The sequence below is a fragment of the Echinops telfairi genome, unplaced genomic scaffold (assembly GCF_000313985.2).
Source record: "Echinops telfairi isolate 266 unplaced genomic scaffold, ASM31398v2 ScPeMD7_6273;HRSCAF=7185, whole genome shotgun sequence".
NCBI classification, from domain to species: Eukaryota; Metazoa; Chordata; class Mammalia; order Afrosoricida; family Tenrecidae; genus Echinops; species Echinops telfairi.
The window spans coordinates 1,033,612-1,060,482 of NW_022110173.1; the positions used below are offsets into that span (position 1 = coordinate 1,033,612).

The 26,871-nt window shown below is 45.3% G+C and overlaps 1 protein-coding gene across 7 annotated transcripts in view; it reads right to left on the reverse strand.

Annotated features, from left to right (window-relative positions):
• LOC101661336 (sodium- and chloride-dependent GABA transporter 2) overlaps positions 1–26,871 on the reverse strand; it is a 71,555-nt gene that overhangs the window by 28,333 nt on the left and 16,351 nt on the right. The window contains exons 1-3 of one of the 7 annotated variants that reach the window (XM_045295923.1): positions 23,049–23,075; positions 20,646–20,729; positions 20,325–20,531 (exon numbers count right to left, since the gene is read on the reverse strand). In XM_045295923.1, the coding sequence (XP_045151858.1) occupies positions 20,325–20,526 (202 nt within the window). In that variant the 5' untranslated portion in view covers positions 20,527–20,531; positions 20,646–20,729; positions 23,049–23,075. Of the gene's footprint in view, positions 1–20,324; positions 20,532–20,645; positions 20,730–22,379; positions 22,395–23,048; positions 23,134–24,180; positions 24,313–26,871 lie in introns of those variants that run through there. The other 6 variants (XM_045295924.1, XM_045295926.1, XM_045295922.1 and 3 more) reach the window with 6 other exon arrangements.

Here is a 26,871-nt window from a genome sequence, read left to right on the forward strand (position 1 = left end):
CCCCAAGCAAGGAAAGGAAATAGCCATCCCCAAAGACTAAGAGTCATGGCGACCGGTGCTCACACAAGGTTGGGAAAAGTCCCCACTCCTACCAGACAGACTGAGTCACTTCAAGATTCCCCAGACACTGAACAGAGTACACCAAAACGTAACGTCCCAGGAGTGGGAACAACTAGCTACAGCCGGAGGACTCCCACAGTCTTGTTTACCAAATCATGAAAAAGAGACCCAACGAGATTAAGTAACTCAAAAAGATCCAGTCCCCAAACAAAGCTCAAACATATTTATAGAAATACAAAATAGCCACCAGCAAGGCAGAGTCACGGTGTCTGTCATCCCATTACAACTGGAAAGACACACGGAAACAATTACTTCAATGGACTAACAGATCAGGCAAACATCCTGTTCCACACTCCTGAGCCAGAACTGCGTGGTACCCGGCTGTCCCTACCAACCTTTCCCAAAGGCTCACATCAGAAGGCCCTTCGTAGAGTAGGAGGAAAGGTAGCACCAAAGACAAACTCACGAAAGAGGCCAGGTTTATTGTCACACAGAGAATGATGAGAACCTGAGACCATGACCCTACCTTTCAGGTCTGGAACTGAACCCACCTCTACATTATGATAATCAATCACGTAAGGTCAAACGGCAGAGGGTTAAGGGAGACGGGGAAACAGAAACAGGAAACCCAGGACGGAAGGAGAGGAAATGAGGGTACACCGGGGAATGAGTCGAATCCAAATCTGCATACCTGTTGACTGTGGAACTGTAAGCCATCAGCTAATGCACACTAAAGAGTTTAAAGAAAAAGAGGCAAGCAGAGAAGAAGGAAAATATAGCCCACAATGAGTAAATAAACCAATTGAAACTGACACAGGTTTTAGAATCAACATATCTTTTGTCATGAGTGAATTCTGACTCACAGTGACCCCACGTGTTAGTTACATAGTAATAAATAAATAGATACAATAACCATATTCCATAGTGTCATGGACTGAATTTCTTTCTCCAAAAAAAGTATATGTCAGCTTGCATAGGCTGTGATTCTCTGGTTTGCAGTTTCGGAATGATGTAATGCGGTAGTGACGTCATGATTCCCCATAAGCCAATCAGTGGTAAGTGGTTAAGTGGTAAGATGATTTAGCGTGGGTAGAGTGCAACACCTTTCATCTCATTGCAGCCCTGATCCAAAGTAAAAGTTCCTCTGGAACATGGTCTGCAATACCTTTAATCTTAGAGATAAAAGGAGAGAGAAGCAACCAGAGCAGGTCCTACCACCACCAAGAAAGAAGAGCTAGGCGTGGAGTGACTCTTTGGATGTGGGACTCCTGCACAGAGAAACTCAGAGACCTCGGAGAAGATTGCTACTGAGACACAGGGAGATCACCCAGGTGATGGGCCCGTGCTCCTCAAGTGTGAGCTAACACAGAGAGAAACTTTCCCTGGAGCTGGTTCCCGGAATGTGGACTTGTCGTGTCCTCACTTGTCAAAGAATACATTTCTGTTTGTTTAAGCCATCTACTTGTGATATATCTAGCATACCGTACACATATATCCAGAAAATTAAATGTAGGTATGGAAGATATTTTTAAAAGACCCAAAATCAAACTTCCATAGATAAAACTACAATGTATGAGATAAAAAAATAAACTGAATGGGATGAATCACAGGTGAGACACAGTAGCAAAAAAGATGAATGAGGCTGAGGCATCGATGTAGAAACAAAAATGAAACACTGAAAAGATCATTTTGAAGACAAAAGGCAACGTCAGTGAACTGCAGGGCAACTTCAAGCAGCCTAATTAGACATATAACTGAAATCCCACCAGGAAGGAAAGGGTAAAGAGAGGGGTCAGAACAAAGCATCTTAAGAAAATAATGACTGAAAACATTCCAAATTTGATGAAAAATACACACACACACACACACACACACACACACACACACACTGAAAGCATTAACCAAAACAAGGCTTTAGGAATTGATAGAATACCGATTGAAATGTTTCAACAAGCTGATGAAGCTCTTACTAGAAGATGTGTAAGCGACTTGGCCAGCTGGCTGGAAGAGATCCAGGGAGCTGCCAGAAGTTCAGGCCAGATTCAGAAGAGGACGTGGAACAAGGGATATCGTTGCTGATGTCTGATGGATCGTGGCTCAAAGAAGAGATACCAGAAAGATAGTTGCTTGTGTTTTATTGACAATGCCAAGGCATTTGACTGTGGTCATAACAAGCTATGGATAACCATGAGAAGAACAGGAATTTAGAACACTTCATTGTGTGCATGCAAACTTATACATGGATCAGAAGGCACTTGTTCTAACAGAATAGAGCTGTGTGGTGTAAAATCAGGAAAGATGTGCATCAGGGTTGTATCCTCTCATCATACTTATTTAATATGTATGCTGAGCAAATCCTCAAAGAAGCTGGATTCTATGAAGAAGAATGTGGCATCAGGATTGGAGCAAGGCTTACCAACAAACTCAGATATGCAGATGACACAACCTTGCTTGCGGAAAGTGAAGAGGACTTGAAGCACTTGGCGATGAAGATCAAGGACTGCAACTTTCAGTGCGGACTACAAGTCAATGTAAAGAAGACCCCAATCCTCACAAACTGGACCAAAAGGTAACATCATGGTAAGTGGAGATAAAGTTGAAGTTCTCAAGGATTTTGTCTTGCTTGGATCCACAATCACTACTTATGGAAACAGCAGGCAGAAGATGGCTTGCATTAGGTCACTCTGCTGCACAGGACCTCTTTAGAGTAATGAAAAGCAAAGCTGTTACCTCAGGACTAAGGTACAGCTGACCCAAGCCATGGTATTTCAATTGCCTCCTGTGCATGTGAACGTCGGACATTGAATAAGGAAGAATTGATGCATGTGAATGGTGGTGCTGGAGAGGAATATTGAAAGGACCATGGTCCGCCAAAAGGACAAATGTGGTCTTAGAAGAAGTATGACCAGAGTGCTCCTCACAGGCAAGGATGGTGAGACTCCGTCTTACCTACTTTGGACATGTTGTCGGGAGAGACCAGTCCCTGGAGAAGGACATCATGATTGGCCGAGAGAAAGAGGAAGGCCTTAAGGAGTTGCACTGGCACCATAGCTGCAACAACGCGCTCAGACATGGGAATAACTGTGAGAACAACCCGGTGCAGGACCTGGCCGTGTTTTGTTCCGTTGTACACAAGGTTGGGATGGGTCGGAAGAACAACACAGACCCAGATAGAAACAAGCGCCAAGATAAGAAACAAAGAAAACCAAACAAGGTGCATCACCATAAAGTGATTTGGGTGTAATAAATAATTTTAAGTGAAAACTATACAGGAAGGCAAAAAGAAGATGAAATAAAATTTCTTATTGGAAACAAAATAAAATGGAGAAGATAGAGTGGAACATATTTGTCAAAATACAGAAAGAAAAGTAACCTGTCGATTTAGAATCCTATATCTAACATTCTAGAATCCTTATGAAAATATTGTTCAAAGATAAAAGTAAAATAAATAATAATTCATCACTATAAAATATGTTAAAATAATTTTTCCCTGTGTGTGTGTGTGTGTGGAGTAGAGACCCGAAGCCCATCTGTAGACAATTGGACACCCACTCACAGAAGGGTCACAAGAAAGCAATATAGCACCCACAAACCATACAACATTCCTCTAGTTCAGTGGTTCTCAGCCTTCCTAATGCTGCGACCCTTTCATACAGTTCCTCATATTGTGATGACCCCCCAACCATAAAAGTATTTTTGTTGCTACTTCATAACTGTAATTTTGCTACTGGTATGAATTGGTGACCCCTGTGAAAGGGTTGTTTGACCCCCAAAGGGGTCGCGACCCACAGGTCGAGAACTGCTGTGTCTAATTCTTTAATGCTTCTTCTCCACCACTATCATGACCCCAATTCTACCTTACAAATCTGGCTAGACCAGAGCAAGTACACTGGTACCGATCTCAACACACAGAATCCAGAACAGATAAACCCCTCAGGAACAATCATGGGAGGGTAGGGGGAAGGTGGGGAAGAAAGGGGAACTGATGTATCATCACAATGATCATCACCCCAAGGGAGATGAACAACAAAAAACGTGAGTTAAGGGAGATAACAGTTGGTATAAGATATAAAATAATAGTAATTTATAAATTATCAAAGGTTCATGAGGGAGGGAGGGAAGGAGGGAAGAAGAGAGGGTGGATGAGGGATGGAGGGGGAAAATGAACTGATACCAAGGGCTCAAGTAGAAAGAAAATGTTTTGAAAAGGATGATGGCAACAAATGTACAAATGTGCTTGACACAATGGATGTATGGATTGTGATAAGAGCTGTAAGAGCCCCAATAAAGTGATTGAAAATAATAATCAAAGAAGTTCTTTGAGCAAAGGGAAATGATGCTGCATCAAAATGTACATAAACGAATAAAGAGCACTAGAAACTTTAAGCACATATGTAAATAGGTATTATTTATTATTCAAACTTCTTTAAAAGACAATTTACAAGTTAAACAAAAATAATGCTATAATGTGGGGTTTATAACATGAAAAGTAAATTATAAAAAGCAAAAAGGTTAAGAGAAAATAAATTTAACTACATTATTTTAAGGCTCTCATATGAGAAATATTATAGTGATATCATTTGAGGATAAACTATAATAAGTTAGAGACATATATTATAAAACTCAAAACAACCATTAAAATAAACACGTTGGAGTTGCAATAATAAGCCAACAACCCAATAATGCAATCAATTTTATAAATCAAATCCATTCCAAAGAAAATAGAAACAAAACAAGAAAGAAAGGAACTGAAAACAAGAAAAGAGGAGACAAAGAATTGATAAGACAAATAGAAAACAAATAAGAGAGAAGATTTAACCCTAACTGTATAGCGTCTCTATAAGTTAGAATGAACTCAATGGCAAGGCAATGGATGTTTTGAGTTTAGTATAGATGATTGCATTAAATGCAAATTTTCTAAATGTCTCAATTAAAAGGCAGGAATTTGCTTAAGAAAAAAATCAAGATTCAATCTATTCTGCCTACAAGAAATGCAGTCCAAACATAAAGACACAAATAGGTTCAAAGAAAAAATGGAAAAAGACATGGCATACTATCACTAATCAAAAGAAAACTGGATTGACTATATTAATATCAGATAAAGTAGACATCAGGGCAAAGAATATCACCAGGGATAAAGATCATTTCATAATGGTAAAGAGGTAGATTCTTAAGTTGTATTAACAATCATAAATGCTTATGAAGATATAATAGTTTCCAAACATGAAGCAAAAACTGATGAATGACAAAGCAAATAGATAAATTACTAATTAAAGTTAAAGGTATCAATATTCTACTGTCAATGATTGATAAAACAGGTTGAAAGAAAAATTAGTTCAAGCTTAAAAGATTTGAGGGACCGTATCATCTAATTTGACCTACTGGGCACTTAACCAACCATCATCAGAGCCACCAAGTCTATGCCGACTCACAGCAACCCTATAGGACAGGTAGAGCTGCTCCTGTGAGATTCTGAGACCATAACTCTTTCCACGAGTAGAAAGCCCTGTTTTTTTTTCCTGAGGGGTGGCTGGTGGTTTTGTACTGCTGACCTTGTGGTTAGCAGCCCCACTCGTAACAATGATGCCACCAGGTCTCCCTTTGACATGCTCAATAACAGCAGGAGACACACTCTTTTCAAGGGCACATGAAATACTTAACTTATTCTGAGCCAAAAAGCCATTCTCGATAAGTTCAAAAGAATTCATAAAAATGATGTCCTCTGACAAATGTAGAGATCAATAACAGAAAGACTTTTGGAAAACCCCTACAGATTTGAAAACTGGGTAACGTGTTTCTAAATAACTATGGATGAAAGAAGAAATCAAAGGGGAAACTTGAATGAGCAACAATGAAAACACAACATATCAACATCTGTAGGATACTGTTAAAGCAACACTTAGGAGCCCTGGCAATGTTGTGGTTACACTGTGGGCTGCTAACCTCTAGGTCCGCAGTTCAAGACCACCTGCTGCTCCTCAGGAGAAAGACAGGGTTCTCCACTCCTGTAAAGAGCTACAGTCTGGGAAACGCACAGGGCAGTTCTACCCTGTCCTATAAGATTGCTATCAAGTCAGCACTCGATGGCGGTAAGTTTGGCTTTATGGAGAGTGAGATGTTAGCACTAATGCGATTATTATAAAAGAAGAAATGTCTGAACTTCCACCTCAAGGCATGAGAAAAAGAACAAAGGAAACCAACAGTCAGGTCAAAGAAAATAAAGATCAGAAATCAATGAAGGATTAAAAATAAATAAATAACAGAAAAAACAACGAAACCAAAAGCTGGTTCTTTGAGATAATGAATAAAATTGATAAACTCACTAGGCTGATGGGGGTGGGGTGGGGGTGGAGCAGATACAAATCATCAGTATCACAATGAGAGAGTTCTCACCAGAACAGGTTCTATACTTATAACAGGAACGTAAGGAAGTCGTCTGACCCACTTCCTGCCGATTTAGATGTAAGGCACAAATACCCTAAACAACACAGACTACTGAAGAAGAAATAAATATCCTGAGTAACATCTGTTTTCCAAATTATTGGCTTTAGTTAAAAACCTTCCCACAAAGAAAACTTCCATTTCTAATGACTTGGCTGATGAATCCAACTGGACATTTAATGAGGGGGAAATCATACGAATTCTACACAAACTCTTCCAGGAAAATGAAAATGCCTGAATGTTTCTCAACTCAGTCTGTGAGGCCAGCATTATCTGAACCACAAGCGCAGACAAAGGCATGACAAGAAAAGATTGCCACAGAGCAGCGTATCTCTAAACCTAGATGCCAACATTTTAGCAAATCCAACCTAACACCATCTGAAAAGGAGAAGAAATCATGCAAGAGGGGTCATCCCGGGTTGGTTTAACACTCAGAGATCAGCACAGTTCATTATTTTGAGGAATGTTACAAAAAAGACAATATGATCATTTCAATAGAAGCAGAAAAAAATCTTTAATCAAATTCAACAGCCGTAAAACTGTCAGTCGATGATGAGTAAAGGGGAACGTTCTCTACCTGGTAAAGAGCGGCTACAAAAAGCCTACAGCCAGCACCACATTTAATGGCAAAAACCCAGTTTTGTCCCTAATATGAAGAACTAGTAAAAGGATGTCTGTCTTCATCACTTTTAGTCAACATTGTACTGCCGAATCTAGTCAGAGAAATAATGTTAAAAAAGAAAGAAATGAAAAGTTGTCCAGAGTAGAAGTGAAGAAATAAACTGTGTTAGTCATAGATGACCTGGTAGTCTAGGTATAAAATCCTTTGAGATGGCCAAAAAACTAGCTGAGAACTAGTGCGATTAGAAAGGTTGCAGGATACAAGATCAAACACAGAAATCAATTGTATTTCTAAATTCTAACTACAAATTAAAACTAAGCTCACTGCCATCAACTCAATTCCAACTCCTAAGTGACCCTGTAAGCCAGAGTAAAACTACCCCTGTGGGTTTCTAATGGTAAATCTTTAGAGGAGCAGAAAGCCCATCTTTCTCCTGCAGAGCAGCTCGTGGGTTTACACTGCCAACCAGGTGGCTCCCAGCCCAACATACAGCCCACTACACCACCAGAGCAACAAGCAATAGGAAATTGAAATTGAAAATCAGTATCATTCATAATAATATCAAATATATAAAATAGGTATGAGTAAATCTGACCAAAAGTGCAAGAGCTTTGTAAGTCACAATTATAGAATATTGCTAAGAGAAATTAACCATAAACCCAAACCAAACCCATTGCTATGGAGTTGATTCCTATAGGTCAGAATAGAGCTGCCCCAGAGGTGTCAGTAACTCTTCACAGAAGCAGGATGCCTCACTGTCCTCCTGTGAGCAGGTTAGTGACCTGAGGCTTAATGCACTGTGCCATCAGGGCTCCTAAAGAAATCCAAGAAGGCCTAAGTAAATAGACAGACATGAACATACTAATAACTCACTATTAAGGTGTCAATTCTTCACAAATTGATCTAAAAGTTCACTGCAACCTACAATTAATAGTGCTTTAAGGGGGGGAAATCTCAAATTCAAATATATATTTATAGAGACCCCCCCTTTATGAAGTCTTGCGGCAAAGACAAACCACCCAGATAAGAGAGACATCAGCATGAGGCCTGAACAATGCCCCAAAGAAATTCTCCCCCACATCATGATTGGTGGCCCGTTAATTCATCCCAGTCACAGGCATGACTAGGAGTTGGGAAAGGGACCCTGGTTAGGATACGTAGACTACTGCAGACGTTTAACGTTTACATGATTGGTTCTTGGGCTTCCACCATCTTGATTAGCCATGAATCGTGATCAGGCAGCCCTACCCCAGTTTCCATTAGGGACACACCCAGGCAAGTCCCTGAATGGAAAGCTTACCTCTTCCAGGGCTGGTTAGGGGAGCCGTGGTAATCCCCTTTAAATCCCTTCTACCTGAGGGCAGCATTGTGCGTTGTCCAGTCCATAGTCAGAGAGGGCTCAATAGAGGCTAGTTTGTGTTAAGACTCAAAATGGACGCCCCCCTCCCAGTCCCATAAAATGAAGTGCTTAGAATTTAAGTTCTCATACTGTAGGAAAAACCCAAACCAACCTCTCTGCCATCGAGTCAGTGCTGACTCATAGCGACCGACTCCTGGGGGGTTCCCAAGACTGTAACTGTTCATGCGAGTAGAAAGCCCAGTCTTTCTCCAGAGGAGCTGCTGGTGGTTTCAAACTACCAACCATGGGGATCGCAGCTCAACTGGTCACCACTACACAACTGCAAATATGCAAAGCAACTTTGAAAAAAGAATTAAGTTTAAGGTTAAACACTAGCTGATTTCAAGACTAGGTGCTTGGTTGCCATAGTGGGTTATACACCGGGCTGCTAACCACAAAGTCAGTGGTTCAAAACTACCAGCTGCGCCTCAGGAGAAAGATGAGGCTAACTTCAAAGAAGCTGCAATGAAGCTAACTATAAAGAGTTACAGTCTGGGAAACCCACAGGGGCAGTTCTACTTGCCTGTAGACTCAATATAAATCAGAATCAACTCGATAGTCATGAATTTGGTTTGCTTTGAGACTTCAAGGTGAAATTAAAGGCTATCGCAATCAAGGCAATATGGTACTAATAGGGGTCAAAATGCACAAATACATAGATGGAATAGCTAAGAGTCCTGAAATGGGTCCATACATATTTGCACCACTGGATTTTAAAAAAAAGCAAAACTTTTATTGTGAATTGAATGAAGGTTTATAGAGAAGATCATCAGTTTCACATTTCACGATTCATACATATTCTGTTTCATTTCATTCATTAACATCTCCTCAAGGCACCAACACATATCTAGCCACCTACCTATGTTTTCTGTCTCCATGGGTAGTTTGCCCTTGGGTAAGTGCTGCCCCCTTCCCTTAATCCCAAGTAGCTGTTTATCCTGAGTTGTGCTCACCTTACTAGTAGGACAACTGATTTCTGACACAGGTGTAAAGACAAAGCATTGGACCATGTCGTCTTTTCAACAAATGGTGCTATGAAGAGTGGATATGCACTTGCAGAAAAAGAAAGAAAGAAGAATGTTGTGCCCTACACAACAAATGGGTTGTAAGCCTAGAGGCAACACCTAGCACTACAAGGCTTCCAGGAGTAAATACTGGCGAAAACCTCTGTGGTGTATTAGGCAACGATTCCCTACATCTGACAACAAAAGCGTACTTTCCAAAAGAATAAATACTAACTGGACTTCATCAAAGGTTAAAATTTCTGCTCTTCCAAAGACCCTTTTAACTTGATGCGGTTGATGTGTGGAATGTTCGGAGAGCTGTAAGAGCCCCAATAAAACGATGTTTTTTTAAAAGACACTGTTAAGAAAAGGAAAAGACAAGGACAGACTGGGGAAAATATCCGTAAAATGTGTATCTGATAAAAGATTTATATTCAGAATATAAAAAACCCACTGCAGTGGAGTCAATTCTGTTGCATCGCAACCCAACAGGACAGAGCAGAATATATAAAGAGCTCTCAAAACCCCACAGTTAGAAGACAAATACCGAATTTTTGAAAGGGGTAAAATATTTGAGCTGACATCCGACAAAAGAAGATCTACAGATTTCAAGCAAGTGCACGCAAAGTGCTCGACACCACTAGTTACAGGCAGGGTCAAGCTACAGCCACGATGATACAGCAGACCTGTCTGCAAATGGAGTAGCCCCCTGGAATTTTGTTAAACGTCTTTTCTGTTTTTTTATATAGGAAACTCAGGATTGATTAACCTACTGTGACAACAAATAGAATAAGGGCTCCTGGGGGGACAGTGGGGGAGGGGGGCTGAAGGGGAGCTGATATCAAGAAGTTCAAGAAGGAAGAAAATGTTTTGAAACTGATGGTGGTAGTGATTGCACAATACTGCTTGATGTGATTGAGCTATGGAATGATATGATATTGGTATTAAAACGGTTTGGGAAAAAAGAAAACAGAAACGACTGACCAAATATTGGCAAATATGAAGCGGAGCTGGCAATCTCAGAGACGGCTGGCAGGAATGTAACGGTACGACGACTTTGGAAATGTGTCTGGTATCTTCTTAACAACCTGAAACTACACCGGTCGTACAATTCAGTCATTCTACATCTAGGTATCACCCAAGGGTAATGAAAGTATAGGTAGATAGACAGATTGGTACCAAAAATTATTCATATCAGTGTTAGTGGCAATCATCAAAATCTGATAGCAACTAAAATGCCCATCAATAGATGAATGGATAAACACACTGTGGTAGAAATAGGACAGGGCTCAGAAAAAAAGGGAAATGAACGACTGGTCTACCCAAACCTGTGGATGAATCTCAAAATAATTCTGCTAAGTGAACGCACCAGGATTAAAAACGAGTACACAGAGCATTAACCCAACCTCTTCATACAGAATCCAAAGGAAGGCGCACTCCCGACAGTGATCAAAAACAGATCCGTGGTTGCCTTGGGATGGGGGGTCAGAGGGGCAGGGGCAGGAAGGAGGGGGCATAAAGGGGCAGGAGGAAGTTTTGGGGGGTGATGGATATGTTCATTGTCCTGGCTGTGGCAATGGTTCGTGGGGGCATAGATTTGTCAAAACGTATCACATTGAACCCTTTAAAAATATGGTTTTTTTTTAAATCTTTCTATTGGGTGCTCATACAACTCTTATCACAATTCATATACATCCATTGTGTCAAACACATTTGAACATTTGTTGCCATCATCATTCTCAAAACATTTGCTTTCTACTTGAGCCCTTGGTATCGGCTCCTCATTTTTATGCCCTCCCTCCCTCACAAACCCTTGATAATTTATAAATTATTATTATTTTATCATGTCTTACACTGTCTGACGTCTACCTTTACCCACTTTTCTATTGTCCATCCCTCAGGAAGGAGATTATATGTAGATCCTTGTAATTGGTACCCCCTTTCTACTCTACCTTCCCTCCACCCTCCCAGTATTGCCACTCCCACCACTGGTCCTGAGGGTTCATCTGTCCAGGATTCCTTGTGTTTCCAGTTCCTGTCTGTACCAGTGTACATGGCTCTGGTCTAGCCAGATTTGTAAGGTAGAATTGGGATCATGTTAGTGGGGGTGGGGAAAGGAAACATTAAAGAACTAGAGGAAAGTTGTATGTTTCATTGTTGCTACACTGCACCCTGACTGGTTTGTCTCCTCCCTGCAACCCTTCTATAAAGGGATGCCCAGTTGCCTACAGATGGGCTTTGGGTCCCCACTCCGCACACCCCCTCATTCACAATGATATGATTTTGTGTTCTTTGGTGCCCGATACCTGATCCCATTGACACCTCCTGATCACACAGGCTGGTGTGCTTCTTCCATGTGGGCTTTGTTGCTTCTCAGCTAGATGGCCGCTTGTTTATCTTCAAGCCTTTAAGACCCCAGACACTATATCTTTTGATAGCCAGGCACCATCAGCTTTCTTCATGCCATTTACTTATGCACCTACTTTATCTTCAGTGATCATGTCGGGAGGGTGAGTATCGTGGAATGCCAGTTCAATAGAACAAAGTGTTCTTGCATGAGGGAGTACTTGAGTGGAGGTCCAATGTCCAGCTTCTACCTTAATGCTAAACTTATAAATATATGCAAATATGTGCTTATTTTAAGTTTTAAAAAATTGCCTTCCAGTTGACTCATGGCAATCCCATGTATATGTCAGAGTAGAATTAGCTCCACCCCGGAATTCCATTTTAAGTTAAGTATAACCAAATAAGGAGCTCCCTCAATGGTCTACCCAGTTAACTCTCTCTGCTGCTGACTGGAAGGTTGGAAGGTTCAGCTCATCCAGAGGCACCTTGAAATCAAGGCCTACTAACCGACTTCCAAAATATTCAAACCAAAAAACCACACTCACTTACCATGGAGTTGGTGCCAACTCACAGTGTCCCTATAGGACAGGGTAGAAAGAACAGCCCCTGTGAGATTCCTAGACTGTAACTCTTGGTGCGAGTGGAGCGCCTCGCTGGGGGTTTGGAACTGCTGACACCATGGTTAGCAGCCCATTGTGTAATCCATGACGTCACTTGGCCTCCTTTCCAAATACTAGCTGTTAAAAAATCCACTGGAGCACACTGACACGCCTGGGGTCGCCATATGTCAAAGGTTCTTAGACCTGGATAAAGCTATTACAACAAAAGTTCATGAGGGACAGGCTAGAATGTAGTCTCCGTTCTTTACCTGCCACATCTCTAGCTTTTAGTCTGCAAACCCATAATTCAGGCATGGAGGAGAACCCTGGATTGCCCAAGGGCAAGTAAATAAAGACCATAAATAATTCTACTCAAAAAGAAATCAATAAAACAATCCAAGATTTGTTGGGCAGAAAGAGAAAATCAGGGCAGGGAGAATCCAATAGCTGATGCGAACAGTCCCAAGCGTTCCAGAAAAGAGCTTCACCCCATCCTGGCGGCCAACTCTGTCTCCGGAAACCAAGCCAGTGTTTAACTGCGGTGGATCCTGCCCTCAATCCTGCTTCTTTGTGCATCTGGGAACCGGCCAGCAGGGACAAGGTTCACACTGCCCTGTGGAGCTGCTGGCTCTAGAAGTAGGGAGGGGGCGAGGGTGGGGCGGAATGAGAGAGGGACATGGGTGTGGGCCTATGTCACCCAAGCCCCCGTCACCACCATCAAAAGATGTGACTATTCCTGGGTTTGGAGAATGAGAATTGCACCATTTGGTATCACCCATCGCCCCCCCCCTCACATACACACACACCACACACCCCACCTACCCCAACCCCGCAATGCTAGTCTCCTTCCCAAAACTGTAAAATGGACTCGCATTCTGCCCCTTGAGATGGGAGAGAACACCCTCTCATGCTAAGAAGGAATCATTCTGCGGGCCTCTCACAGGGGAACACACTCAGAGGGTCAGTCATCTGTAATGGTCTCCCTCCTGACGTGGGCACTGATAACCATGCCACACGTGCAACCTGAGCGAGCATAGGGCAATGGCCATGCGCCGTGACCACCAGTGCCCGGCCAGGTCTAGACAGTGAGGAATTCACTAGAAGGGCTAACAAACTGTCATGTACGGGAGGTGAGTTGAAATGGACTCAGTGGCAACTAGCAACCGCACGACTACCAGTGGAACAGCTATTACTTTTACACAAAGACAAGCGCCCCGCATTTCTCTTCATTCTTCAGTGTCCCCATAAGCCTGGAGGCCAGCAGTTGTCCTGAATACCAGCGACCGACCGTGTAATCCTCTTAGCCCTTCACAGTCTAGCGCTCAGATTTATTTTGTGGCTGCCTTTCCTCCACACGCCTTCTCCTATTGTTTTCTTCTTCTCTCTTTTTATTTTGTGCTTTCAATTTTTTTTAGTTGTTTTATGAGAATATACCAGCAAAATACGTATCATTTCAACTGTACTTGATTATATTCCTTAAGTTCTGCAACCATTCTCATCCTCCATTCTGAGCTTTCCGCCCCACTCACGTAAATGCATTGCCCCCTGAGGCCCCTATGTAATCTTTTGAGTTGCTATTGCCCCTATCCCTGATAGATAACTCTTTTGTGACCTCTGAGCTATATGGTGCCGCCTACATTTCCCAACTCTGCGTTCTAGGGGGAAGCAGCTATCCCGTTTTTAGTGCATGCTGCCATGGGGAGGAGGGTGCTGTACACCTGTGATCTGCAGAAGTGGGACTTCATCTCACCAACCCCCACACCAGAGATTCCTTGGGACAAATGTGCCCCACTAATTGTACTGGACCCCTTTTAATTTTTACCTTTTATTGAAAATGCTTTCCATCACTGAAAGCACACGGTTTCAACAACAACAAAATTCAAATCAGAAGACAATTCCATCTTGAAAGGGTTAAAAGAGATCATGCAGCTTTTTTTTGGCTTAAGAAGATCCAGATCCCTCTTTTTTCGGGTGCATCCTGGTGCGGCCTCAGAGGAGACACTAGTCTCCACTGAGAAGAACTTCGTGTGCTGGTAGACAGGGAGCAGGGAGTTGACGAGATCCCAGCTACAGGGCCCAGATTCAAAGCTCTTCAGAATCTGAGTGCTGGGGGACAGAAGAAAAGAGGAGAGGAGAGGTCGGGAAGCAGGGAAAGGGGGCACCTCTGTTCTCACCCAAAGTGCTCCCTAACTTGTGTTCTGAGATTAGCAAAAGCTTTTGTCTACCTGGCCTCGGCCTGGTTTTCGGCAACCTGGACTTAGAAATTAAGTATAACATAGTTCACTAACTAGCTGCTTTCTTCTGCTCTGAGACTGGAAGATAAGTCCGTTAAATTCCCTCTCAGCAGGGAATCATATTGACAAAAGCCTCTCTTACCATCTTCTCCTAACATCATGCTTCGCATGTTATCTGGTGTCCCCTGGAGCCAACGACTGGAGCTTTATCTGCCCAGGCCCTGGAAGAAGATCATATGTGCTTCTGTCTTCAGGGGACTTAGTGTGGAGGGCTAGGGAAACAGTTCCCCTGTGCAGTTTCTTCAGCAACTTCACCTGCTCATGAGATCTCTTCCCAGCGCTGCGGGCCACACAGGGTCTGCTAGACTGCTAACAATACAGCACTCACACCACTAACTCCCACCCAGGAAGGAGAACACAAAAAAGATCAAACTAACTCACACATTCCCAAGTTTCGCCCAAATCCTTCCATGTTTACTGTCCTCACTTCTTCTTCTTCCTCTCCCCATTACTCCACTCAATCCATACCCCCAGAACTCCACTACGCCACTCCTGCCAAGATCGCCAGGGACTTCTGTGTTGCTGAATTCACCAACCAGTTCTCCTTCCTCATCATTCCTAACTTCTCAGAAGCACTTGACGTCATAAAGTTCTCCCTTTCAGCAGAAAGGTGAGGCATTCTACGCCTGTGAAGAGTTTCAGCCTCAGAAACCCACAGGGGCAGTTCTACTCAGTCCTAGAGGGCTGCTATGAGCCAGAACTGACCAGTGGCAGGGAGTGAAGTTGTCCCTTCTCCCAGATGCAGTGTCTTTAGCTGGCTCCCAAGGCAGCCCTTCTCTTGATTGCTGACCTGCACGACTAGCTTCTTCTTCCTTGCCTTTTTTGCCAGTTCCTCCTTTTCTTCTAGACCCTTCAAAGGCCGTGGTCTATTTTCTTACACCTCAAAGTACTAAGGATCCTCACATGTACATCTGCAGCCCAGAGGTCTCTCACAAACTCCACATTCACCTATTCTAAACCTACTTGATCTCTCCACTGGGGTATCTAACAGAGATCTCAAACTCAGCATCCCTAAAACCCAACTCCTGGCCTTCCTCTCCAAGCCCATTCCTCCTCCAGCCTTTCCCGTCTCCGTAAACAGCAAGTCCTTCCTTCCAGTTGCTCAGGCGGGAACTCTTAAGGTCATCTTTCTCTCCCTTTCTTCTCTCACAACTATTGGCTCTACCTGCAAAGTAAGTGTAGCATCTGACCATTTCTCCACCTCCACTGCTACCATCTTGGTCTAAGCAACCATCACCTCTTAGAGCCTGAATGTCTATAAGCCGTAGAATCCATAACTGGTCCGCTTCTGCGCTCACTCCCCCATAACCTACCCTCAACGCATTAACCAGGAGTCTGCCACATTTCTGCTCAAAGTCTTGCCTTGACTGACCAGGTCTCGAGTACAATAAATGCTCCTACATGATCAGCTACCTCCAATCCCATTTCCCTCTGTATTCTCCCCTTCTATGAACTCACCCAGCTCCAGACTCACGGGCCTTCCTGAAGTTAGGACCATGAGCCCATTTCTCTCCTGGGCATGGAATCCTCTTCGCCCCACTATCCACCAGGCCAACGCTCGCACTCCCATCGAGCTTTGCGCAAAATGAACTCAAGGAGGCCCACCTTGACCACCCTTCTAAAATTGCAACCACTCCCCGAACCCAAACTCTTGATCCCCTTTCCTCAGCCCCATGTGTTCTTCTTCTATAGCGCTTATCAACTTCTGCCATACTGTGTCATTGAACCGTGTGGTGGGTTGATGGTATCCTGGCTGCTTCCTCCTTCTAGAATGCAAACACCACACACAGCCCTGGCACTGGTATGGTGTCTAGAGATGGCTCCTGAGTAGCCAGAGCAGTGCGTATGGTAGACACTCTGTGAGGGTTTGCTGTTGGAGGGCGCCATCAGGGGCAGGGGCAGGGGCGGGGGGGGGGCTGACGGTGCACTCACTGCCACCAACTGAGTGACATGGGAAGCCATTCGGATGAGGCAGGTAGAAGACAGTAGAGGCAGGAGCCCCTCCAAGATCTCTCCCTGGAAAAGCCTACCTGTTGCTTCTGACTTTAAAGGGCCTTCTTTATTTCATTTCCTCTGCTTCTTGAATTCTTAAGTACAGTTTTCAACTACCTTTCTACCAGCTCTCCTACCATAGTCGATTCTTCCCTTCTCTGGAGCTCACTTCAAATTGGAGCCACCGACTTGGAAAGCTGGAAGGAACCCGAGAAGACTAAACTCCTTCAGGGGGAAAAATTAATAAAAATAAAATTATGCCTTAGGGATTCTTCATCCTCGACTTCACCACTGAACAGTCGTAAAGGTCCTAGTGCATCTCTTCCCTCAGCATGATAGTGGCGCCGCAAGAAGCTGTGAGGTTTGCCTTAGTGCCCAGAAGCAGACTGACAGGGTAGCATCACATCATCTGAGCTTGGTACACCCTGGAGATCCCAGGGGCCTTCTCCAAGATTTACATTCCTATCACCCCCTGGGAGTTTAAGCCCCAATCTGAGAACCACACGTTTTTAAAAAATTGACTCAACCAGGAGAAAAAGGTCAAACCAGAGGAACGGTCTTGGTTGTTCCCAGCCGCCTTCTCGGCATCACAGCAAAGGGCTGTGTCAAAAAGCCATCCGTTTCCACTTGGACAAGGAGACAGAGAGGATAAGACCGGAGCGAGTGTCAAAGCCCATTCTCTGTAAGAGCTCGTTTTGCTTGGAAGGCAAGGTGAGTTAATTGGTGCAGCTTACACTTCTGGGGAAAACGAAAAGACAAAAGGATAGGCAGGTTGAGATTGCCCTAGAGACCCTACGTCTCCCTTGGTCAGTCCCCCTGACCTCAGCAAATGAGCCTTCCCATGACCTCATGGGGGCCCTGAGTGACGTGTGCCCTTCAGAGCAAACTGGGACCCCTCAGAACACAGCCCTCCCCCACAGTCTTCCATCAGGTAACAGAGGGCAGGATGCCTAAGGCCTGTGCTTGACCAAGGGGAGAGGCTGTGGAGGGTGGTGTACAGTTTAACAATAATAATAAACCGACTCTCACAACTCCTAAAAAAAGTTTCAACTGTTAATCAGAATCAGCTTGCTGCAAGGCAAGCTCTCCAGGGGAAGAAATCACAACAGCCACCTATTGCCTCCCCTCCCCAACAATAAGCCCCAAGGTGAAAAGCCAAGGGCCAGTCTTCTTCCTGGGCCTGCATCTCTCCCGGGATCTGGCACATGCTCAGCTCCACACAAACTGACCCCGGATCCCCATGGCACAGCCCGGGAAGAACCCTGGCCGGACAAATAAATAATATAGGATGGATCCCATGCAGCGGCTTCCCCTTCTCCAGCCCAGTGGTTTCCGGAAGACCCTCGAGTCCCGGAAGACCCTGTCTCCCGCCTCTTCATGCCATTCCTGCTCATTCCCAGGCCAAGCTTTACCCAATTCCAGAGAGGCTTGGGGAAAGCTGCTCACCTCCTAATCTTCCTGCCATGTGAGGGGCTAAGCTGGTCAGTAGGTTCCAGAGACTGAGTCCCCATGCCCAGCTTAGTACCCCCATCCCCCCTGCTTATGCCCTGGGCCAGCCCCTTCCCTGCACCTTCTTCTCTGTAAGGAGGGAGCTGAGGCCCCAATTTCTAAACAAGCCCGTGGAGTCTTGTAGGGCTCAGCAAGAAGTGGGAAGACCCCCTCCTTCCCTCACAATGCAGACTGAGCAAAGTCCTGTGATTTCAGGCCACTGTCCAGAAATTCCTGTGCAGAAAGACACGCCAGCCCATTCTACAACTCTGGAAAAATACAAGTGAGCTAACTCCCAACCCCAGAGCCAGGCCCCGCAATCTGACAATGAGGGTCTGTGGCCCCAAAGCCACCCTTAGAGTTTTCCCCCCAGCCCGTCCACCTCCACTAAGCAGTGCCTGCCTCCTCTCTCCCGACCTTCAGCTAAAGGACGGTGAGGCTGATGGGGGTTTGCAGGCCCTCTCCTCCCTTGCAGCAGGACTGGGGCTGTGTTAAAGGACCCTCCACCACCCCACCACCCCAGCCCACATGGCCCCTCTTCTCACCATCTTCGCCAGCAGCCTGCCTCTGCAAGCCCTCCCCTGGTCCAGGCTGCAGCCTGACAAAGCCAGACCTGGGAGCTCCAACTGCACTACGTTTCACCCAGCAGCAAGGTCTCCCTGCGCACTAGTCAGCCAGGCCCCTGCTCAGGACCCAGAAAGCTCCTCAGCGGCTTCCCACCGTTCGGGGATTCTCTGCAAATGGAGAAATGATGGCAAGATCGTTCTCTCTGGGAGAGGGGGCGGGGGTTAGGGTGGAGGGTAAGTAGCAGAGTAACTCAAGGGGCTGGAATGGAGGGCATGAGAAGTCAGTAAAGACAGGGTAAAGGAATCCAGGACAGATCAACCCCTAAGGACCAATAATGAGAGTAGCAATACTAGGAGGGTAAACGAAAGGGGTGGTGGTAAGGGGGAACCAATCACAATGATTGACATATAACCCCTCTCCCAGGGTGATGGACAACAGAAAAGTGGGTGAAGGGAGACATCAATCAGTGTAAGACATGACAAAATAATAATGATTTATAAATTATCAAGGGTTCATGAGGGAGGGAGAGTGGGGAGGGAGGAAAAAAAGTGAGGAGCTGATACCACAGACTCAAGTAGGAAGAACATGTTTTGAAAATGATGATGGCAACAAATGTACAAATGTGATAAGCACAATGGATGGATGTATGGGTTGTGATAAGAGCTGTATGAGGCCCCAATAAAATGATTTTAAAAACCCAACAGAGTAAAGAACTAAAATCAGTGTACACACACACACACACTTGCAGTGAGAACTTTTAAAGGAAGAGCCACTGTGTCAAAGGTTCTGACGCTGGTGGGTGGGGAATGGAGAGCTTAGGGGACAGCAGAAGAGGGGAGGAAGAAGCTATAAAGCCAAGGTTAGCGAGTTTCAAGACGACAGAAAAGGTTGGGACCAAGCTCATCATCCACATAGCTACCATTTATTCAGCGCTTTGCACACTCTGCTCTTTACAAGAGCCATGAAAAGCAGGCCCCACTGTCTCCATTCCCAGGAACTCTTAAGTTGAGACTCTAAGCCAGTGGTTCTCAACCTTCCTAATGCCACCACCCTTCAATACAGTTCCTCAGGTTGTGGTGATCCCCCCCAACCCTAAAATTATTTTTGCTTTACTTCATCACGGTCATTTTGCTACTGTTATGAATGGGGGCGGGGGGGTCGCCGCGACCCACAGGTTGAGAACCCGGCTCTAAAGGCTGAGGTAACTTGCTCAAAATGGCTCAGAGCCTGAAGTTGCAGAGCCTGAATCCAAAGCCGGATTCACCTGGTTCCAAAGGCTAGACTCCCATTTCCATCATGCTCTGCGGGACTAGAAAGAGCCCCAATACAGTATCTGAATGCCTCGAAGCCTCAGTTTCCTGCCGAGTGTTGCCCGGAATGATTGAAAGGCTTTCTTCCCGGCATGTTATGCGCCTTGGGACGCCCCCACAGGCGCAGGGAAGGCAGAGGTGGAGAGGCAGCCCTCCGTCCCCACGGGGGTGGGGGTTGAGGGGGTGGCCCAGGAGCGCTCACCTCCCCCGTTTTTGTAGCAGAGATAGGGAAATCTCCAGACGTTGCCCAGGCCAACGATCTCCCCGGCCACCGAGAGCACAAACTCCATCTTGTTGTTCCAGTGCCCTCGCTCCAGGGTGCCATCTTCCTCCGTCTTTTCCATGACTGGGTACACTGGTTTAGTCTCTCCATTATTGGTTGTGCCTGAGACCCTGCTATCCATCCCACCTGGAAAACAAGCGAGAAGCTCCGTTACCGTCCGCAGCCCAGGAAGGAAAGCCCTCCCCACCTTGCAGTTTTCCAAGAGCATCCAGGTGCCAGAAAAGGGGGAATTCCGAATACCTTGGCGTATAGGTCCATGGTCTCCTTAACATCCCTTGCAGACCGGTGCAAGCGCAAGAGCTGCTGCGAATAGGTAGCTCTTTCCTGTTTCAAAGGGCAAGCATTGACCTTGAAGTACAGCCATTGCTTCAACTACACAAATTCTCTTAGCTTGGCACGTATGACGTTGAAGAATTGACACATCCCTTGGGGCTATCTCTCACTTCTCTCTGCCGGCAATCCCGTCCTCAACCATGTCTACATTAGCGTATGCTTTAGTTTCTCTGCTCTGTACACTGAGAGTTGAGAGGATGGAATCACTACAGATCCTCAACACCTGTCATTTCTCTGGCAGGGCTTTACCCTTAAGGAAATAATTGTGACTTTGGATGAAGGCTTTGCTTTAAGGATGTTCATCCAACACTGGTTATAACAGCACATCACTGGTATAACTGTTCTAACAATCACTGAAGATTGTGCTGCAGAAGAGATTTTAATGAAAAGGCATTCACAACGCACGGAGCGAACACAATTATAAAACCCTTTCATGTAATGGCATCATGCTTGTGAAATAGTGCATAAAGAATGCTATCGAAAGGGTAGGCTGGCAGCGGAGATGTGCCTCTCAGTCCTCGGGTTATGAGCCTGGCTTCCTTCCCTGTCTTTCCGACATGTTCTTCGGAAAACGTGTTTGATTTTTGTAAGACGACAGCAAAAACTCCTCTGTAAAATGAAGGGGCAAAGCTGAGTGAGAGCAGAGGCCCTGGACGGCACAAAGTGATCTTTCCAGGGATTGCCTTCTCTCTCTGAAATCCTTCCGAGAGGCGTGACTCTGGACGCTTGCTTGGTGATGACAACCACAGGCATCCGTTACAGGACAAGAAAATGACCTCGAATGGCTAGAGAGCCACGGTTCCAAACCTTTTGCTGCCAGAAATGCCCTCTTCTGGACTCTCAGTGGAGCCCTCGTGTGGTTTACACGTTGGGCTGCTATCCCCATGGTTGGCAGTTCGAAACCACCGGCAGCTCCTTGGGAGAAAGACTGGGCTTTCTCCTCCTGGAAACAGCTACTGTCTTGGAAACTCACAGGGGGTCGTTCGGAGTCAGCACGGACTCAGAGGCAGGGAGTGCGGCGTTGGGGAGGGAGACAGCGTGGAGTTGAGAGTAAGACCAGATGAGGCTTCCATTTAGTGAGCAAGGCCTGCATGCCAGGCACTTACACGCATTGCACAACTTAACCCTCACAAGCCCGAAGGGTGAACAGGATCAGTTCCCCTTTACAAATGGGGAAGCTGGTCCTCCGAGCAGTGGAAGATTGTGAGCGGGCCATGGAGCAGGGCCTTACACCTACTTGGCCCTGCTGTTTCGCTGACATCACTTTAGCTCCACGGGCTGCCTGTGTTTACCAGAACACCTGCAAGCAACTCTCCTGGGCCCTTTGCCTGGGGAAGGAGGCAGACGGACTTCTGTCTTTACCTCCGGAAGAGTTCATGCTAGCAGAACTTTTTCAAAGGAGTCCCATCTGGTCACAGAGTCTAGTGTGGCTGATCTCTCTGATCCCAGGTGGACCACCTGAAGGAGCCATAATGTCAGAGAGACACTCGGGGCATAATTGCCTGATCGATAAATCGGGGAAGGGACTCCAAAGATGGTTTGAGGGCTAAGGAGAAACCTGAGCCCCTTGTCCTAAGAGCTTCCTTGGTCCTTTTGAGAAGATTGTCTAAGATTTTGTGCTGGCTCTGGGGCCCCCTTTACCATCTGAAGGTCGTCATCCAATGATGGCGACTCATCCCCCTTCACTTCTTCATCATCTCAGATCCGAGGAGAAAGAATTAACCCTTTGCTAGATTCCTTTAGCTTATAGCTAGTTGCCTCTCTAATGCAGCATGGCCCAGGTAAAAGGGCAGGGCTTGTAGAGTCCACAAGCCTGAGTCTAAATCTTAGCTTTGACCCAGATGACTGCTTGCAAAGTTAATGAATGGCTCAAAGCCCTTAGTATTCTCATCTGTCAGAGGGATGGCACAGAGTCAACTAAAAAGTGTCGAATAACTAAAAGCGTTTAGGAGAACAGGCGCGTGCAAACTTTGTTTTCTTTCAGTCTTGTCCAGGGCTGTTGATCTTGTCATTTCACAGAAAAGGAAGCTCTCATTTACGTGGAATCAAACCCAAATGTCTTTCCTCTCTCCATTCAGAGTTCCCTTTTTCCAGAGCACATGGCTCCATCAATCAATAGTCTCCAAAGGCTCAGAAAGTCCAGGAACACAGAATGTAAGGAAGCTGCCTTTGCGTTTGCACATATAATGTCAGAAACATATTTCCTACAACAGGACCAAGCAATCCTGAGGTGGAAAGACCCATAGACCCACCAACCTGCAATCTGAGACTAAGAAACAGAAGAGAGAGAGAGAGGAAAATGTTACGAACCTTCCTGAAGCTGTTGCCAGAGGTCCAGTTAGGGGAAGAATTATCTAGGGGGAAAGGGGAAGGTGCTGGCTATTTACAGTGTGGTCCAGAAGGCCTCTGGTGCACTTGTAATTCTAAACTTGGCCCAACCCACATTCCGCCCTCCTGCCTCTCTCCTCCTCTGCCCTCCCTCCTCTGGGCACCAGACAACCCACATAAGAGTGATTGCACGGCCTGGGGAGGGTGTAACACCCTGGCAGGTCACACCAGTCACTTGAGAGCTATCGACAAACATACTCCCTCTTCTAAAGGTCTTATGCTCAGAACCTCCGAGTGGCCTGAGGTTTCTCTAGAGCAGCGGTTCTCCACCTTCCTAACGCCACGGCCCTTTCATACAGTTCCTCATGTGGTGGTGACCCCCCACCACCACCATAAAATTACTTTCATTGCTACTTCATCACTGTCATTTTGCTACTGTGATGAGTCGTCATGTAAATATCTGATGTGCCAGATGTATTTTCATTGTTACAAATTGAACATAATTAAAGCATAGTGATTCATCACAAAACAATATGTAATTCTATATTGTGAAATATTTCTTTCTAATGACAAATAAATGGAAATTGGTCTTGAAGCACAGTGTAGCATGGGTCACAGTCTTCACGCCTGGTGCTCATATGTGGGCGGATCTGCATGTGGGTGGACCCGCCTGGAGACGGATAGAGGAGCGGGGTCTCGGTTCCTAAGACCATCGGGAATATGTCTTAGGCGACCCCTGTGAAAGGGTCGTTCGACTGCCAAAGGGGTCGAGACACACAGGTGAGAACCGCTGCTCTGGAGGAATCCTTCCTTCTCCCCTCTTTCCCAACTCAAAGACTCCTATAAGTTCATTAAAATGGGGGTTTCTTTGCGCAAGTGCTGTGCTCATTCATTTAAAAAGACATGTCTCCCCCTTTGCATGCCGATGGTCTGAAATGGACAACGATGATTTAGAATAAACATACAAGGATTACAGAACTCTGAGAAGCCAGAAAAAACTCCCTGAACACACACATGCATATCGTCACACAGTGAGTCTGGAAACGGTCCATAATCCTTCACACTGGAAGAGTTGGAGGGGGGTGAGCAGATGGCAGCAAAGTGGAAGTTTTACCTCGGCTTTGAAGCTTCAGCACCGTTTGGCTTTTAAAACGACGTCGTAAAATTGCTCTTATGAGCATCTTTGCAAGCGGAGATCATGTTGGCAACTTCGATTTCAGGCAGGGACAGCCCAGAGGGCAGCTGTGGCCAGCAGCCGCTCCCTCCGTGCGCTGGAGTCCGAGGACCTGCAGCAGAGGCTGGCCCAGCGCCTGGCCAAGCGCACGCATGGGGCAGTGCAGTGGGGAGACCTGCTTGTCTGGTGCTGGAGCCAGGGAGCCAGAGTCCAGAGTTTTAGGCCTGCTCCTCTCTCTCTCTCTCTCTCTCTCTCTCTGTCTGTCTGTCTGTCTAGTGTGTCTTCTTCAGCGAGGTTTGCAACCCCTGAAAGGCTTTGTTTTCTCAGCTAATCAATGGGGAGGCTATTACTCACCTTACAAAACTGTGGTAGTTTCAGGAAATAATTAACCTATACAAAGGGCAGACTCCCTCCACAGCAAACCTTCAAATCTTGGCTCCTCCCGTTTCTTAAGGGATTATCCACGATGAGCAGGGAAGTCTTTTTGAGGGGGGACAGGATTGAGAGTGCCCCGAGCAAGGGTGGGCTCTTGTCAGACGGTAAGGATGAGCTAGGGTGGGAGGCAGGGTGCACAAGGGTTGGGGCAGGTGACTGAATGAGGCAATGGAAACATGGCTGAAAGTTCCGAGAGAGGATTGATGCGGGGTCTCTGTTTCTGCCATCCCTCAGTGGTCTCTAGGGCATGGAAGTGGGGCAAGGCCGGCCATCAGAACACCCAGGGAGCCACTTGGAAATTATTATCCTGTCTCGGCTGCTGCGCCTTTTCCTCCTCCCTTCTAAACACCCATCTGTCTGATTGCTTAACAGTTGACCCCAAGGGTCCTTGGGAAGTGGGGAACTCATGCAAAATAAAACAAACAAAACAAGCTTATCTTCAGAAATAATGCTACTGACTTCTAGTTTTACTTACCATCACCTGGAGCCTACTAACTGAGCTATTGAGCACTGTGAAGTTCAGTATTGTCATCTAAAATCATCAGTCAACTGGTGCTACCTGAGCACTCAAATTCCCTATTATTCTAAAAGGTTGGACATCATACAGCCTTTGGCAATGCTGCACAACTCCTGGGTTCTCTACATGCAAGCTCTAGGAGTGATCAGTTTTCAGAAAAGATTTGCAGTTCCCAGCATGCCACCAGAAATATGCTGAGGTTGGTTTTTGTTGTTTTCTGTTTTTACAGTTCACTGTTTTAAGGCTATGGTTTTCATTCATTCTTTCTTTCTTTCTTTTTGAAACTGTGCTAAAAGACATTTAACACAGCATTAGCCATTTTGACTATTTTTGCATGTACAATTGAATGGCTTTAATTAGATTCACCAAGTTTTGTCACCACCACCACTATTTATTTCTAAATGTTTCCCCCTCCCGCAACAGAAACTCAGTGCCCCTGAAGCAACAACGTCCCCTTTTCCTCTCCCATTGGCCCCGAGTAAGCACTACTGAAGTTTGGTATAAGTGGAATCACACAATTTTTATCCTTGGGTGTCTGACTTACTTCACTCTGCGTGCTTCCAGGACTCATCCATGTCATAGCATGTATCAGAACTTTACATCTCCATGTCTGCATCTTCGTCCACTGTATGGCTACACCATATTTTAGACACTTGGGTTGTTCCTAGCCTTTGGCTATAGACATTATGCTAAAATATGCATTGGTGGACATGTATCTGTTTGAATCCATGCCGTCTTTTCTTTTCTTTCCCTAATTTTTATTGAAATATAGGTAGAGGCTTACACACTAAACAACCCCTCAAACTGATTTACCCTGCACCGGCCCCTTGATACGTCTTTTCTATCTTGTGGGTTATCACCATGCTTTAACCCAGATTAACACCTATCCGCGGTGTAGCCCGTGACTCTCTCTTCCTTCCCTTCCCTGCCCCCATCCCCTGCTCTTGGCAGTCTCCAAAGTCTGTTCTCTTGATTTTTTTCCCCTTTACAACAGTGGTCTCATGTAATATTTGTCCTTTTGTGCTTGACAAATTTCACTCAGCGTAATTTTCTCCAGGTCCACCCATATCATGAGGTATTTCATGGTTTTATCATTGTTTTTTCAATGATGCATAGTATTCCATTGGATGTGTGTACCAGGGTTTCTGTTTTATGGTGTCTTTTTAGTGTAATTATTTTTACTTAACTGTGGCAAAAATATACACAACAAAACATTCTCCAATTCCACAACATCTACTTGTATAAGTTGGTGCCAAATTATTCTACCACCGGTAACATAAACTCATGGCCCCTAAGCAAAAACTCTTCCTCATTCACCCATGGTCACCATTAGTCAACTTTGGCTTCATTTTTCAGTCATTTTCTTGATCTGAAATTCACATATCATATACTTCCACAATTAAGTCGCTTTCAAAAAGAGTTGTACAAAGTCCCCGCAGAATTCTGAAAAGAGACTTTGGACTGGGTGGGGGGGTGAAAGAGGGGCAGGGCTTGGCACTACATCAGACCTGATCAGAAAATATTCATAAGGGTCAGCAGACAGACCTGGAACTATTATTCATAGGCTGTTTTTCCCCATGTCTATCTATATAAAGATAAACAGTCCTGGGGAGAAAACAACAAAACTGATGGTTCTGGTGGGGACAGGGGAGAGGAGAAGGTACAGGGAAAGGAGCAAG